Source organism: Mauremys mutica, chromosome 2 (assembly GCF_020497125.1).
Source record: "Mauremys mutica isolate MM-2020 ecotype Southern chromosome 2, ASM2049712v1, whole genome shotgun sequence".
Classification (NCBI taxonomy): domain Eukaryota; kingdom Metazoa; phylum Chordata; order Testudines; family Geoemydidae; genus Mauremys; species Mauremys mutica.
Window position 1 is genome coordinate 147,011,849 of NC_059073.1, and position 17,348 is coordinate 147,029,196.

At 52.1% G+C, this 17,348-nt stretch overlaps 1 protein-coding gene across 1 annotated transcript; it reads left to right on the plus strand.

Moving 5' to 3' along the window:
* Nucleotides 1–2,707: 2,707 nt before the first annotated feature.
* Nucleotides 2,708–11,363, plus strand: PURB (purine rich element binding protein B). The gene has a single exon (XM_045004621.1). It carries the CDS (start codon nucleotides 2,709–2,711, stop codon nucleotides 3,636–3,638), a length of 930 nt encoding a protein of 309 aa, XP_044860556.1. The 5' UTR covers nucleotide 2,708; the 3' UTR covers nucleotides 3,639–11,363.
* The last annotated feature ends 5,985 nt before the right edge of the window (nucleotides 11,364–17,348 follow it).

Here is a 17,348-nt window from a genome sequence, read left to right on the forward strand (position 1 = left end):
TTTTGCCCCTCTGCCCTGGAATCGAGCATAGCACAAGAGGTGCGGTTACCCCAGAAGCCCTCCGACATGCCTCAAACAGCCACCTGCAGCCGTGCTGAGAGAGAACGCCCGGAGGCAATACAGGCAGCTGCAGCAAATATTACTGTCTGGGCAGCAGGCACCACCGCAGTGCTGTCACCAGGGCCCCAGCCCAGCTCTGCAGCCCTTGGCCAACCCAGGCTACTGGCCCGGGCACACCAGCACCTCCCCTTCCCTGTGCCCCTGCCAAAGCGATCCCGGGCCAGGCCCTTTGCAGACCTAAGCTCACGATACTGAGAACTGCACCTGGGAGCCCAGTCTGAGCCCTCAGCTGCCTTGGCACCGTGGAGCCTGGCACTCGACCCCAGAAGGCCCATGAGAAAGGAGAGGCAGACGCCTGTGACTTCCAGCCCCCTGCCCCGGGTCCTGCCCTGCTGCACTTGGATGTTTTGTTTGGCTGTTGTTTTAACTGAAGGTTTCTTTGTAGCTGTTAGACACCAGATTGGTTCAATAGATTGTTTCATTATGAAACAATTTTGTTGCATTATAGTTTCATTTAAAGGTTTATTTTTGCTTATTTTATAATGGATTTTCAGTGTTTGTTATTGAAAAATTCCTGTGGAGTCGACAGTGCTTTAAACACAGAAATTCATTCCGTGTCCTATAATCTGTACGGTTTTACAAAAGCACATAGGCAAAGACACGCTGCCAAATAAGGAACGCCACAGCGTTGAGCTTCCCTTGCCCATGAACAACACCGACCCACTCCCATCCCATCCACACCCCCATCCCTCTCCACAGACTAGCAGCTAGAGCTCCGGCTGCACAGTTTCAAGCCTGAGACTCAAAATAAGAGCAACAAGCGGTGTCATTTTGCAGGGGCTGCCCAAACCGCTGAGCGCGGCTCTGCACCTTACAAATACAGCGCAAAACAACCTACAGGTATCATCTTTGGGATGTTCTTTTCTGCTGCTTCCAACCTGTTCCACAAACAGCGCCACCTTCCTTTCAAATGGCCAAATGCACGCTCCAGTCCCATCCTGCAGCTACTGAAACAACAGTTCAACTAGGCAAATGCAGGTGAGATGAAATTACAAGAAGGTGGGTACACAACTGGCTGAAAGATCGTACACAAAGAGTAGTTATCAATGGGTCACTGTCAAACTGGGTGGGCAGGGTCCCGCAGGGCCTGTCCTCGGTCCAGTACTATTTGGTGTTTTCATTAATGACCTGGATAGTGGAGTGAAGAGTAAGCTTATAAAGTCTGCAGATGACACCAAGCTGGGAGGGGTTGCCAGCACTTTGGAGGACAGGATTACATTTCAAAATGACCTTGACAAATTGGAGAATTAGTTAGAAATCAGATGAAATCCTCACACACCTGCATGACAACAGCCCCAACACACAATTTTCCCAGGCCAAACCAGTTGGCTCTGGACCAGTAGCGTTTGGGGGGACAGTTTCCAGGTGCCAACAGCGACCCCCTTGTCCACATGTATGGGGCACCGCATGTTAGCACAATGACGCTGCAGTCCAGAGTTAATTCAGCACATTCTCCAAAACGGCCGCCTTCCCCATCCTGAAATTCTCATCCCAGGTCTGCAGAGCAATCATTTCCTCTCACCCCTCGCTGGTGTCCCAAGCCCAGAAAGGGTGCTCCAGGAACCAGGCTGGTATTATCAGCTGCTCAGTGTCTGCCTCTTCTTCCTTGTCTTCGTCCCACGTACTCAGCTCGCGCGGGAAGAGCCCTGCTGCTGACAAATCTGCTCAGTGGTGCGACAGGCAGAGTCTGCAGCCAAATTCATCCAGCGTGGAGTGGTGAGGGCAGCCCCTGCATTTGGGATTGCCAGCATGGCATTTGAATTTGTTTCAGGCCCCACCTGTGACTCTGGTGGCCAAATGCCCAGCTTGCCCTGCTTTGTGGATGGCAAGCAGGGCTCGCCGCCTCCCTGTGCCCAGATTTAGGCACCAATCTCTGCGAGGGGGCGAGATGCCCCTCATTCTAGCCCCCAAGTTACCCACCTGCCCTGGAAGGCCTCGCCCCAGGGAGCTGCTCTGGGGACTCGCTGGCCTGTGGCCACCTTGCCCGCTGACTGGGGTGGGGCTGTCTCGGCACTGCAGGGCTTGGCCGGGCTGGGGCCGGTAGCTCCCCTTAGCTGCCCCCAATTTGCAAATCATAGGGCTGGCGAGTGCAGGGGAAGGTGGGGAGCTGCTATTGCCTCTTCCACTCCAGGGGCTGGGCCCTGGGTCAGCAGGGGGCTGGTGGGAGGGCGGGGGGGGGGGGCTGAGGGAGGCGGGGAAGTTTGGGGGGATCAGCTCTGTATGGGCCAGGGAAGCGGCCAGGCTGAGGCAGCTCTGTAGCGAGGTGGGGGGCGGGGCTGGGCCGGCCTGTGGGGGAGGGGCTGGGGCCTGTGAGGTGGGGGCTGTAGGGGCGGGGCCAGGGCCTGGCGTGGGGGAGGGGGAGGGAACGCGGCTCTAATACGATGACGCCGCGCGGTGACGTCGCGGTGCTGCAGTGACGTCACCTTTGTCGCAACGGGGCGGGGCGGGGCGCAGAGCGCGCGCCCCAACCCCCGCGGGGCGGGGCCCGCCGCACGTCGCCCGCTTCCGGCGCGCGCGTAGGCCGGCGCCGGAAGCGGGGCGGGGGGGCGCGCGGCGCGGCGCGGCGCGGCTCGGGCGGGGGCGAGAAGATGGCGGACGGGGACAGCGGCAGCGAGCGCGGCGGCGGCGGCGGGTTCGGCGGCCCGCGCGGGCCGGGCCCCGAGCAGGAGACACAGGAACTGGCCTCCAAGCGCCTGGACATCCAGAACAAGCGCTTCTACCTGGACGTGAAGCAGAACGCCAAGGGCCGCTTCCTCAAGATCGCCGAGGTGGGCGCGGGCGGCTCCAAGAGCCGCCTCACGCTCTCCATGGCCGTGGCCGCCGAGTTCCGCGACTACCTGGGCGACTTCATCGAGCACTACGCGCAGCTGGGCCCCAGCAGCCCCGAGCAGCTGGCGGCGGCGGCCGGGCCGGGCGAGGAGGCCGGGCCGCGCCGCGCGCTGAAGAGCGAGTTCCTGGTGCGCGAGAACCGCAAGTATTACCTGGACCTGAAGGAGAACCAGCGCGGCCGCTTCCTGCGCATCCGCCAGACCATCAACCGCGGCCCGGGCCCGGGCTTCCCCGGCCCGCCCGGCCTGCAGAGCGGCCAGACCATCGCGCTGCCGGCCCAGGGCCTCATCGAGTTCCGCGACGCGCTGGCCAAGCTCATCGACGACTACGGCGGCGACGAGGAGGAGCTGGGCGGCCCGGGCGGCGGCGCGGGGCTGGGCGGGGAGCTGCCCGAGGGCACCTCCATCACCGTGGACTCCAAGCGCTTCTTCTTCGACGTGGGCTGCAACAAGTACGGCGTGTTCCTGCGCGTCAGCGAGGTGAAGCCGTCCTACCGCAACGCCATCACCGTGCCCTGCAAGGCCTGGGCCCAGTTCGGCGGCGCCTTCTGCCGCTACGCCGACGAGATGCGCGACATCCAGGAGCGCCAGCGGGACAAGCTCTACGAGCGCCGCGCCGGGCCGGCCGGGCCGGGCAGCGGCAGCGGGGCCGGCGACGACTCCGACGGGGACGACGTGGACGACGACTGAGCGGCGCCCCCGGCCGGGGAGCCGCAGCCGCCGCCACCCCCAGCCCCGGCCCCGGCGGAGAGAGAATCCAGCTTCACCGCAGACACCGACCGCCCCCAGGCCCGGCCCCCGCTGCCCGGATCCCTCCCCGGCCCCTTTCGAGATCGTGTCCCCCCCCCGCCCCCGCCCCCGCCATGGAAACCAGCATCCCGGCGGCCGCGCCGCCGCCGAGCGCTTGAAAAGAAGGGAGAGGCCGCCGCAGCTATCCAGATCCGAGGGTGCAGGTCGCGATGGGGAAGGAGATCGGGCCTAGCCGGGGCGGGAGGGGAATCCCGGCAGCTTCGGGCCTAGTGTTGGGACGAGCCTGTTTCCGGACCAACGACCATTCTGTCCTTTCCTTTGCAGACTTGTTTTCTGGGATGCAAACTGCTCCGCTCCGGGCGCTGCCGGAACCGGTCAGCGAGCGAGTTCCCGCTGGCAGCGTGCTGAAGATTGAGACACTTTCTTGTTTTGATTTTTTTGTTTTTAAACATGGGGGTTGCGAAGAGGTAGGTTCAAGGAAAAACAGGCATAAAGCACAAGGAAAGCTGAGTGGATTGGTTGCTGCTCACTGAAGTTCTTCCCCTTCTCTCCAAGTAAGGTGGTCTTGGAAAAGAAACGGCGTTAGCAGTAGGGAGAAGCAAGAGCCAACTCTCTCTTGGCTCCAGTGGGTTGACCCAGCCAATAAGTGGAATCCAGCCTGTGAGCTGGGTTTTTAAATCTTTAAACCATAACTTGGTTGAGAACAGCAACATGTGGCTACAAGTCTAGTCTGTGAAAGAATGACTGGCACAAAGTGAGACATGAGCATCATTCATCTTCAGTGGAAATCAGTGGACATGTTCGACTATGAATCTAAACACCAAGAACCTCAGGTCCAGAAGTCCATCGCTTGTTCTTTTACAAGTTTTTAAAAAGAGAAGAGAACTCAATCTGTTTCCTCAGTACCTCACATTGTGTTAACAGCAGAGTTGGCAAAAATGCACGGATGGATTGTACAGAGCAGCACACAACCTGTGGGAGCTTCAGATCCATCGCTGAAAAGGAGCAGAAACAAAATGAATAAGCTCTGTGACTATAAATACACCCTAGCAGCATTTTTTTACCACCTTGAAATTTCACCATAGACTGGCTACTGCCAATTCGTCCAGCTGTCACTCCAGAAGTCAGTTGGGGCTCTTTCCAGGGAGCGCCACTTCTGTATTTTAAATGGATTTTTCACTCTAAAATGATTTTTTTAGCTAATCAAGTCAACCCTACCCCTCCAGAAAGGTATTTCTAGACACCTAGTCACATACTAGTAACTTTGAACTGAATGGAGAGTGTGCTATTCATTCCAAAGTTCCAGGTATTACTTGGGTGACATCATAGAATCTTTCATATTTTTTTTTAAACTGTGCATGCCTGTCCTTTATTTGAGCTGCCTTTTAATTTATTGCATACCCTTATTACCTTATGTTGTTATTACTCTACCTATACTATCTTTATTTTGTATTTATTGGAAAATAAGGAACATACAAAAGGCTTTTTTTTTTTAATGCAGTTGTGGCTGGGGGGGGAGATTGGGTAGGATTTTAAAAATATAGCTTTTGAGATAACTGATTTTATCACTATCAGAACATTAACCACGAGTTTGTTTCAGCCACAGACCTGTATTGTTGCCCTTTTAAAAACTAATTATTTCCTCCTGGTGTCCATGGTAGGTCTTTTTAACACCAATTTTTAAAGATAATTTTTTTTTAATTCTTCTCCGTTGCAAAGAACCGGGTTTCCTAAACTGTACGGGAGCAATAGTTTTTCTTGATGTTTTAATTACATCCGTATACTTGTACTGTATTTTGTACTCTAAGGCAGCTGTTTTCAATAATGTCCTGCTGTATTTACCTATGTATTTCGTTCACATGTGTTCAGTTCTTTGCTGCGGAGAACAAATTGCCACCGTTTCAGCAGACAGAAGGGCTGAGACATCACAGCACTTAGGGGTGTAGAAAACTCTGCGTAACTAATTACAGATTGCAGGCAGCCATGAGAATTGAAGGCTGCAGACATTGGGTGTATAGTGGTGTAATTTTTCCATTCATTTTAAAACTATGTACAATTTATGTATAGACCAACAACTTGTTTTGTTGCTTCAATGGTGATTGACCTTTTTCGTTGCTCAGCTGCAGTGAGCCAATTCACTTTTTGCGAAGATGCAGTACCTCTCCTTTTCAAGAGGATTCTATTTTTTGGCTGAATTGCAGTAACTAGCCTTACCTTTCTACTTATGTGGTAGCGACAGGGTCTTGATAGTCCCTTGCCAGTGGCTACATAAGCTATCATTAGCTGTCTAGGAAGTATGTGGAAGTGGACAGAAGCATATATCATTGTATGCCAAGAACACGGCCATATATGGCACCAGCTTTGGCAACCAGAAGCATTTCTTCTGTAGTCATTAGACCAGATAAGTGATGTATCGATGTACAAAACTCCTTTACAGCTCAGTTTGGCCTTCCAGCAAACATCAGGTGTGGTCAGAATGCAGTGTGTTTCCAGAAGAAATTTTATATTCAAAACTGTTAACCTGCCTGTATCCAACTAAGCTATCTTGAAAGGTGGGTTGATAAGTCTTAACTGCTGTTGATTATCTCTTCTTACAGCGGGTTCATGGCCAGTCTTCCCTCTGCGGGAAGATGGAGCCCAATTCTAGTGGCACAAGGCCATGTTGAGTACAGTGGTTCACTGACTGAGGAAATCATTCCCTGTTGTTGGGGGTGAGGCAACTGGAATCTGGAGACAGGGTAGGTGCGGCCGAAAGGAGGGAGTTTGCCTCAGAACTGCAGAATTTCTGCAGAGATTTTTAATTTTCTATTGTACTTGGGCCTACTCTGAATATTTCTTGTGAGATGCAAAGAGGATCATTCAGAAATACGTATTGGGTTATAAATTAAGTGGATTGATTCTGCTGGGGCTCCAGAAGGTCCCCACAATCCACAGCCTGTTAAAAATTACACTGTATATTTTACAGTGCATCATTCTGACACTAATTTGTAACATGTTAGTTATTCAGAACAGTCCTATTTCTATAGAATCTGGCATCACAAGATTGGGATATCTCGATGTGACCAGTATATCCATTTACTCCAGGCAAGCATGTTAACTGGATTGTTTGTGGGATAATCAAACAGTTCACCTTGATCCTTAAGCAAGTCCTGTATAGTTAAAAGGGGGAGGAAATTTGCTCCATTCTTGGTGTTACTGCTGGGATCGAGAAGGTGACCTCTGCAACAAGAAGGGTTGGACACTTCTTTAAAAAAAAAAAAAAATCCTCATAAATTTGGATTCTGTAGAAAAATGGCAAAACACCTCTGGAGAGGAGATTTCCTGAATTTATGGAACTTCCAGATTTCTGTTGCCCCTGGAATGACGGTTCCAGAATGCAACTATGTCAAAGCATCTGCTGTACAAAACAAAATGTAAATCTTGTATAGCACTAAACCCTCCAATGTAAATACTCGAGGCGTACAGGTATAAATCCCCGTAGCGTTACGGGTTGGTGTTCTGTTCCATAGGTGTTTGCTGCAAAAGGATTCCTGCTGCAGCGGCAGGAGCTGCCTTTAAAAAGCAGGCAGCACTGTCAGTTATCCAGGAATTCTTTTGTAATAAATCACAGGCCTTGTTAAGGAAGAGATTCAAGCTTCTGCTTCAGTTTCCCTCCCAAAAAACACGTAATTATCCTGTCTGATTTTCAAACGTTCAGGGTAAGGGGCACAAGAGGCTGGTTACAATAAATCCCCTCATATTGAGTGGCCCATCGACGACTGCACACTTTCGATATTGTAATAGCTGAGGAGGACTTGCTAAAATGTGATCTTTTCCCATCTGAAACAAGGGTGTAGAATCTGATCTACACAAAGGATTATAAAGTGACTGACAACTCACAAACTACTTTGCTCTTGAGAGTGGCAGTTTCTTGATTATTTTTTGTTTAAATTTTGGTGGAAAACTGTTCAGTGCATAGTATATGCACAGACGTCTTCTCTTACAAGTGTAACAGAATTATTATGGTACTTTATCTGATGCACAATTAATCTCTCAGCAGATATTCATTGAAAAACAGTGTGGCCTTGAGTCTAACTTGTGGGGGAGGGGAGAGGAAAATCTAGAGGTTTTCCTATATAAAAATGGCACTTTTTTGGCTGTAAATTGTTGTGAGTTCTTAGTAGTAAACGTTATCCTGATATGCCTCTTCTTAAGCAGGTGAACAATCTTAGTGTCTTGTCATATGCTCTTTGCTACAAACATTAGTATAATGAAAATAACTGATCTGATGTTAGGTTTAACTGTTTGAATTGATGAGAAGACCCCCTGGTAAATGGGTTTTTAAAAGTACAGATCCATTTAAGAATACTGCTATAAACTTGCCGCGTACGTAATTTTAGTTGTAGACAGCAGATCCTCAACCTGTTGCACTCAGTTTCCTCTTCCTCGTGGAGTCAGATGCTCATATCTTTAGGCAGGTGAATGTCAAAAAGCTGTGGCAGTTTCTGCATTGTGTGTATACCAGTCCGAGAGGTAGTGTTGCTCGTTCGGTGTCTTCAGTAGGACGTTTGCCAGGTAAACACCCTGAACCCTTCCCCTGCTCCCTTTCCCAGCGAATGCTCTAATCTGATTCCAGGTCTTCTAATCTTATTTAGGATGCCTGGGAGAACTTTGTGTTGGCAAGAATACTGTACCTAAAGCTGGGTTTTGAAAATTACCGGAGACCCATTTTATTTGTCTTTTAAAACTGCATACTGCTGAAAGAACAATTTTTTTTGTACTGGTTTATGAGGATGGGGAAGACATGACTCTGGTAAAAGAACAGAAGCCCCATTCCTCTGGTCAGGTTGTGACAAATCTCACAGCTCCTGCACTTTCTGGTTTCAGCCCACACAAGAAAATACCAAAAAAGTACTGTGACAAATGCTGCTTTGCTTTGTGTGTGGTGTTCTGACTGGTCAGACAGCCTTGTACTGAAACCTCAGCCCTCTTGCACATGGTTTCCACTCCAAAGAGGTTTGGGATCAGAGGCAGGAATCGGGACCTCTGAGCATGGTCACTAATTACTGCCTCTTACCCATGTGGTAGCAATTATTTTGCCACTGGCACTTAGCTTTGGTTTTTTTTACCTGTATATTGTGAATGGCTTAATACCGTGTAGTCCTATTTAAATTGTAACATGGAGCAGTGCCTAGATTCACCCCCCAAAACTCATGACAAATTTTGGTCTAATCCCCTTGCCAAAATTTCTCTCCGTCTCTTTAAACTGCGAGAGAGACTCTCCCCCGTATGTTACTATGAATGCGCCCAAATTCTTCAACCTGTCTGACGTGGTGGATTTTGCAGCAGCCTCAGTGAGTTAAAAGGAGCTAATGCACCGCAGGCTGATGGGATCTTAGTGGTTCCTGACCATTTAGAAGTACATGAACTCCCCCACTCTTAAAGAATCTGTTGCTTTTTACAGCCTGGCAGAGTCCCAGGGAAGACTTGGTACCAGAGGCACAGCGACCTTACGCTGATGAAGAAACTCATGCTTTCAAGTGGTCTTTTGCAAGGCTTCCTTGTAATTCCAGGAGGATTTTATTTTTTGAGTTGTATTTTTCTTAGTCGTTCTCACTGCCTTCCCCTCTCCTTTTTAACCCGTGCAGTGAGTGAGCTCAAGTTTCTTCTTTTAAAAACTGAAACTCACCTGGCGATCGCATCGGAAGTTCCACAGAAGGAACATAAAAGCGACGTGCATTTGTCACAGGCGACTTGTAATATGCTGCTATCTAGCCTTAATCTCTTACGTACTGTATCTACAGAGGAAAGCAGCCCACAGGTAAGCAGTAAGGTGCTCTGCCTTTTCAAAGCTCCTGCAGGTTGCACAGAGGCTGTTTTCTCAATTACTGCTGCTCTGTGTATGGCAAGATAGAGAGAGGGAGTTGAAATTTGCAAAGAGAGCTTAATTTCCAACAGCGGCTATCCCGCCTCATATTAACCTCGGAGAATTTCCAAGGCCAAATGTTTAATTTCCTGCTCTGTGCTGTGGTGAAAGGCCCATCTGGCTCGAAAATCCTGCCTTTGATTGTATGTGGGAATCACAAGAAGAATAGAGCTTAGTCTGTTTCAGTTCTTCCTGCTCCTTCCCCCCCACCCCGCTCCATAATTGGAACAGCTGGATTCAAGCAGTGGTAACACTGTTTTAGCATAAATATATAGAGGAGTCGAAGCGGCTCTGTCTGGGATTCTATGGGTGCCATACCAGCTCTTTTTGTGTGGCGGCCGGGTGGGAGAAGTGCTCATTAGTTAACGACACTAACATGTAACACTTCCTCCCTCCCTCCTGGTATGTTAGAAATAGAATGGGTGCTAGTGCCTATTCTGGTCTGTTACGCTGCTGTCCTTCTGGGCTGAGCCACTGAAGCCAACAGTTACACCAGTGTCAACGTGGTCCCAGATCAGAATGGGCAGGGACCTTTTATTGTGGGGAGGTAGGGAATCCGCTCCTGAAAATGTGCTGTACTGGCAACGCTCATGCGCTGTCCGTCCTCCGAACGCGTTTGGCATGATTTGATTGGTGGCTCTCACGGCTTGGCTGGTTAGAATAGTGCTGGCTGGAAAGTTAAGGAGGCAAAAAGATCAGCTTCATTTTTATGCCCCCAAGATGCATCTCTGCTACCTCCTACCACTGGTATTAATGTAACTCATTGCCAGGATGTGTCTCCCTATGCTAGGTGTAGCACACAGCTTCCTTTGTCCTTTGCTCGCAAGTGTCTCAACCTCTGTTGGCCGGTATTTGTGCATTTAGATGACAGCCGGAGCAGTGCAGTACTGTGAGCCTGGCCGGCGATCGAGGGAGATGCTTTGCTGGGTGGAATGTATGCTTTTTAAGAGGTGGGCACATCGTTTAATTTGGTACAAGATTCATGATTGATTGTGCAAGTGACATAACGTTGATCATACTTGGATGTAATTGACCCATATGTAAATATACACATGCCTGTACATTGTATACATAGAGACGTCTGTGTACATGTGTATGTATTTATCAAACCTGTTCTCTGCTCATAGTAACTGCAAACATAGATCTACTTCTCTAAAGCTCCCCTATAAATGCTCGAAATGAATTTGTAGGAAATAGGACTGGTGTCAGGAATATCTGCTGAGAGACCAAAAAGTTCACTTTTAAGTACCTTGATTAAAGAATAAAGTTTATTCCTCGTTTATTTTTTTAATAAAAAAAAATGCACTTTAACTGGCAAAACACATGGCTGCAAGGTGCAGTTCAAACCGATGGAAACATGTGAAAGTGCAGCAAACCGATCAGAAATATTCCTTTCTCACTTGTCAAGCAAAACGCTGAAAACTATTCAAACACCTGAGTCCAAGCTGCCCGGTTTTGTCTTGCTGCCTGTTGGTTGAAGCTCAGATTCTGATTCCCTTTTTTGAGGCTAGCAGGGCTGCTTTCCAAGAGCAATGTGAACACAGCCGAGCGACAGGCTGTTGACAAAATGACGGCAGGTCCTGGATTTACCACTAGCGAACTAGCGAAGCGATCGATGAAATCAAACCATGCTAAGAAAGCCTCATGCTAGTGAGCACTCCGTACAGTAGCAGATTTTTGCAAATGGAGTTTTACAGTCTATATTTAAAAAATTGTATGTTTGTAACAAATAAAGTATGCGGAAAAGTGAATGAACCTGACATGCTGTCGTCTGCATCATTTTAAAGAGCATCTGGTTTGTGTCTGTCTGTCTGAGGTGGTTGGGTTGAAAGGTGGACGTTGCTAGTGACCTTAAGGGAAATGGTGGGAATTTGGAGCTTATGAAAATCCAGAGATTTTAACGAGATGAGACCTTTTGTCTGACCTGTATATCGCAGGCCCGGGAGTGTCACCCCTGCCCTGAGCCCAATAGCTGGCTTGGCTAAAGCACCCTCTAGCCCTAAGGACACTAAGTTGGAGAATTGCGAGCTTGTTCCAATGGTTAATCACCCTCATTGAGTAAATCAAAACTTGTGCCTGAATTCTACTTTGAATTTGTCTGGCTGTAACTTCCAGCCCCTCTCTCTGCCTCTTCTCCCCTTATAAGCTGTGCTCAAGTCCCCTCTCGAGCTTGGTAAACTCACGGCTAGGCATTTTCTCCAACTCTTGAAGAATGCTGTGGCTCTTCGCTGCGTTCTTCCAGACATCGCCTTGGCCACAATGCCACACTGGGGAGCCCACGGGCTTGGACTCAACCAGCCACTAGGCCAGTGGCTCTCAACAGCAGCCCAGACAGTGCACCACTGTGGCCCATGTGGCATCCTCCGTCACAGAGATAGTCCATGTAGTGTGTGCAGGCGGCCCAGTGAGAACCACTGGCCTAGGCTTGTAGGTGCTCTGCTCTGCAATAGCACCTGCACTTGGTTCCCTTGATTTCTTTAGGACGCGTTGATGGGTGGTCAGACCCTAGCAGGGACAAGACGACCCATTACGACAGTGAGTTTTGTTCAGCCGAACCCAGTCATGTAATCCCCAGCAGTACCCATATTGCAGAGTGAGATCTGGGCGCAGGGCTGTGCCCGGTGGTGTTAAACAGAGACATTTCTGACCAGATGTGTGTCTCCAACCTTAATACACAAATATTGGCCAGGTGCTGCTTTGGGCTTCTACCCAGAGCTTCGCCGTGGTCCGTACTTCCACGATTGTGGGGAGGGGAGGAGAAGAAAGCGTACGGAGCACATGCTCTGTCACAATCTATTAGTCCTCAGCACTGACTGGGAGCTTCAGGGGGTTGTGACTTCCCACTGATTCGACAGCTTCTTGCCAAGCTCCCCAGGGAAGCTTCCTCCAGTTAGTGAAAACATGGCTACCTATGGCACAATCTCTTGTAGCTTTGCCCACCCAGGTCCTAGGTGTGGTGCTAAGGTTTGCGGAGGGGGTTCCTTTGAAATCCTGGCTGCCCATCCCATCCTTGGGCAGCTGTCAGAGGGCCGGGAGCATCCTACGGCCGTGCAAGATATGAAACACCCCAGCTAGGAATGCCAATGGCTCTCCCAGTCCGGGGCTGCACTAGCCAGAGGCAAGTTTTATGCTCCCTGGCCCCAAGCTCCGTAAAACAAAACCCAACTTCTTGGCAGGGCTCTGGAGCAAAAGGCTCCTGTGCCATCAGGCGGCCTCCAGCATCTGGGTCTCCTGTAACTCTCAGCCCTAGTTCGAGCCGCTTCTCCTACACGTCCTTGGGAACATGCTTCAGTTTGGGGGGGCAGGAAGCTAGTATGTGTGTGTCACCAGCTGGAAGAGGCTTTTGTTGCGGGGCAGGGCCTGCTTTGGCCCCCAAGGCGAGCGTGCTTGGCGCCGCGTGGCTTCCGGAGAGATTGGGTGAATGACTCGTTCCGAAGGGGGGCATAGGTGCACGCCTGGCTCGTCTAGCAGAAGGTGCCTCACGGAGATTCCCCCTCCCAGCCACGGCCAGTGTCCCCGAGTCCCCCGAGAAGAGCGTGAGCATGGCTGGGCCTTGCGGCTGCCCAGCAGGGATGCAGCATGTGCTGTGCTCAGGGCTTGGCAGGTGCCATGTTGGGTTGATTCATGGCCACAGCTTGGAGGGATGCCAGAGCTCAGGGAATTCCTGCTCCACTGTCCAGGACAAGGAGACTCAGCTTGTTCCCTAGGGACCAAGGCGGCCAGTGGAGCAGCCTGTAGCCTAACCCCCCCGCCGCAGGACAGGAGCCAAAATGTCTACCAGAGCAGCCAAGTGGCCCCTAGGCCCATGCTGGGCGTGACTGGCAACCGGGACATGTCACAGCTGTTCCCCTTCCCAGTCTGTTCCGCAGCCGAGCCCCCATCAGCCCCAGTGTCGTACATGGCAGGAGCGTGTGCCGCAGGGCCCCCCTCCACGTTCAGCCACAGAGGCGCTGAGTCTGGCAGCCCTTGGTCTGGAACTCACACGAGCTGCTCATGCTGCTGTGGTTGGCACTGGGGCAATGGCTGCTGGGATCCTGTGCCCGCAATGGAAGCAGGACTTGGGTACCTTGGAGAGGGGGCAGAGAAGAGCCATGAGATGATTCAAGGATTAGAACCTGCCTGAGCGTGAGAGACTCACGGAGCTCCGGCTATTTCGCTTACCAAGGAGACGGTTACAGGGTGACCTGATTAGAGCCTAAATATCTACATGGGGAACGAATCGTTATCAATGGGCTCTTCGGTGTGGCAGAGTCTCACACGCCCCAGGGGCTGGCAGTTGGAGCTAGACAAAGTCAGATGTAAATTTTTACAGTGAGGGTAATTAACCATTAGAACAAATTACTGAGTCCGTGGCGCATTCTCCATTCCTGGACATCTTTAAACCCAGCTGGGCTGTTTTCCTCACAGCTCTGCTCTAGGAATGCAGAGGCAGGTCTCTGGACTGAGCTGGGAGGGCCGTCAGCCTAGATGATCACACTGGTCCCTTCTGGCCTTGGGGCATATGAATCCCTGTGCTTAGCCCCTCAGCTCCCCGATTCAATCCTGGCCGCCCCCAGACAAGCTCACATGACTGAACCAGCAGTATGGGGGGTGTCCCCGTCCCCTCCCACGGGGTGACGGACTCCACTCCCAGCAACTCCGCTGCCTGGCAATGCTCTCCCCAGGCCTCGCCCCAGCGCTGGGTTCTGAGGAAACAGGAACACGTCTGTTAGCAGAGACCAGCGTCAGGGGAGTTCGGCTCTTAGGAACAGAGGGCTCCAAACACAACGCCCTGCCCCCTGGGCCACAGCTGGAGCGTCACTGCCAGGGGCTCGGCCTGGCTAATGAAGCTGATTGCACCCCACGTTCTCCAGCCTTTTCAGGTTGGCTGAGAGCCCTGTTCAGGAAGCGACTTGCTGCCCGTTTGCAGCCTCAAGGAGTGGTGCTGGGGGGTTCTTGGGCCCCCAAAGGTACCAAACAAACCTGGGCTGTGCACCTCCACATAGGCCCCCCACCCCACCCCCCTTGCACTGTTCACCTCGTCCTGTTCCTTTTCTCGGTGACCTTCTCCCCTTCCTTCCTTAGCACGGTTCAGATGGGGAGCTGGAGTCCGCTGGGAACCAGACCAACACTTCATTGCCACAGACACAGACAGATCAACGTTTCTGGCCTGGAGGAAAACCTTTCCCCTGGCTGCAGACAGTAGGAACATGGTTGTCAGGCGCTGGCTATCGTGCCAGAGTACTCTGGGTACCTGCATTTCACTGAGATCCATGGCCAGAGACAGGCTTTTAATAGACCTCACCTGACCCTCGTGGGAACTGGAATGAACTTACCAGACTCAGGGGATCCCCAGGACCCCCACCTGCCGCCCCTTGCCAGCGGGGTCACCGTGATGCTTTTTAATGCAGCCCAACTCAGTAAATCCTGTGTTGGAATGAGCCAGAGCGATACACAACCTCGCTCTGTGGCTACAGCATGGGGGGCAGGGGTGTCCTCTCCGTCCGCTGGTGGAGAAAGGCAGGTCACTGGGGGCTGCAGCAGTTTGGTTTCAGTCTTATAAGCAGGAGAGCCCAGCGAGGGGCCCTGCCCCAGTGGATTAAGAGGACAATCGGCCTGCAGCACGGTACTGTGCTGGTCCCAGGTGTGGCGAGAGATGCGGTGGGTGAGGTGAGAGCTGGTCTGGGTGATGGAGACAAGCTTTTGGGTGTCCATAGAGGAGCTCTGTAGCTCGAACACTCATAAGAGCAGCCAGACTAGGTCAGACCAAAGGTCCATCTACCCCAGTGTCCTGGCTTCCGACAGTGGCCAATGCCAGGTGCCCCAGAGGGAATGAACAGAACAGGGAATCATCAAGTGATCCATCTGCTGTCGCCCATTCCCAGCTTCTGGCAAACAGAGGCTAGGGACACCATCCTGCCTAATAGCCATTGATGGACCTATCCTCCATGAACTTATCTAGTTCTTTTTTGAACCCTGTTATAGTCTTGGCCTTCACAACATCCTTTGGCAGGGAGTTCCACAGGTTGACTGTGCGCTGTGTGAAGAAATTCTTCCTTTTTTTTGTTTTAAACCTGCTGCCTGTTAATTTCATTGGGTGATCCCTAGTTCTTGTGTTATGAAGAGGAGTAAATAACACTTCCTTATTTACTTTCTCCACACCAGTCATGATTTTATGGACCTCTATCATATCCCCCCTTAGTCGTCTCTTTGCCAAGATGAAGAGTCCCAGTCTTCTTAATCTCTCCTCATAAAATCTCTCGTCTCTCTCACCAATGGAAGTAAAAACTATTGACCTTTCCGACCTGGTCTGTAAGGAAAATACTGCCCGGGAATTGGTTCCCTCTGAAGGTCCGTGTTATGGCAGATCCCCCGTTTCCTCTGGCCTCCTGGGGCTCAGACTTGCTAGCTGGTTAGCGTGTGTGGTTTGCCCCCATTCCACTGGACTCACCAGCCAACCAGTCATCCTGCGCTAGGCCCTGATTGTCAGCGGTCCCACCCCATGACGGGAACAGAGCTGGCTCAGGATCGCACAGCCCCTCCCTGCCGTCTGCTGTGGGAACTCATGCGAGACACCCTAGGCTAGAGCTGTCGAAATGCTGGACCGAAGCCGGCCTGTGGCTCAGCCCAGGGCTCTGTTCTGGCCAGTCTCCTGCTAGCGACGGGCTGGTACAGAGGTGAAAGAACCCTCCCAGGGGACAAGTCTGGAGTAACCTGCCCCTGGGCACAGTCTGCTCAGGACAGTTTAGGCCGGAGCTGGGCCCCGCGGCTGCTTTCATCATCCATTTAACTGGCTGCACCTCGTGGGGATCCTGCTGCCCTTGGCTCTGATGCTATCCAGTGGCAGGGAGTTCCACAGGCAGCAGGGAAGATGGAGCGCAGAAGGCACAGCTGTGCTGGCCAGGTGGCGTGCGGGTTTCCATCTCTGGCCAAGCCCCCTCCTCTGATGCAGGTGCTGGGCCATTGCTCTGACAATATTCTGGCCTCCCAGAGGCCCCGATTCTGCCCAAGTTCCCTCCACTCAGCCTGTTGGAGAGGGGCAGGCTCTCCCGTGAGGAGTCCTTCAAACACTCTCAGAACATCACTGGCAGCTGCTAGCAATGAATTGTCGTTTGTGTTCTGCTGGCACCTGAAGGTTTCAGCCGTGATCTGGGCCCTGCGTGGAGTGGGATGTGCCCTACCCCAAGGCGAGGGGGCAGGAGTTGGGCAGGGGCACCCAGCAGCTCCATGGTAGAGAACCCAGGTGTCCTGAGGCCCCAGCACCTGCCCTGCCGGCTTGTGCCTGCTGGCTCTCCTGCCCCTCCCCCCACTTTGGCCAGGTGAAGGCTCAAGGCTCAAGGCCCAGGCCTCCTGGAGCGGCTCCGGCTCTGGGAGCAGGGTGGGGGCAGGGCTGGGGCATGGCTCCGTGTGCAGAGCTCCGACTGCGCCAGGACTGCAGCTGGAGCTGCAGGAACATATTGATTTGTGTTATGTGCAGCGTGAATTACTTCTGTGCTCGTAACCAGGAGAGACGAACGGCCCCTTCCCCGGGCCATGGCAATGCACCCGGCACCTGCCTGCCCTGCAGCACTCTGCTGCATGGGGCCAGCTTCCCCACCCCCCAGCTCGGCCGGTGACCCTCACTCCTGACCCGCAGCCCCTGCTAGCCCAGCCCCAGACTCCCCTCCAGCTCTACTGATGCCCCCTCATCCTGACCCGCAGCTCCCCCACCCCCCAACAACAACATAATGGTAAAGCAGGAAAACGAAATCACCAAGACTAACTTG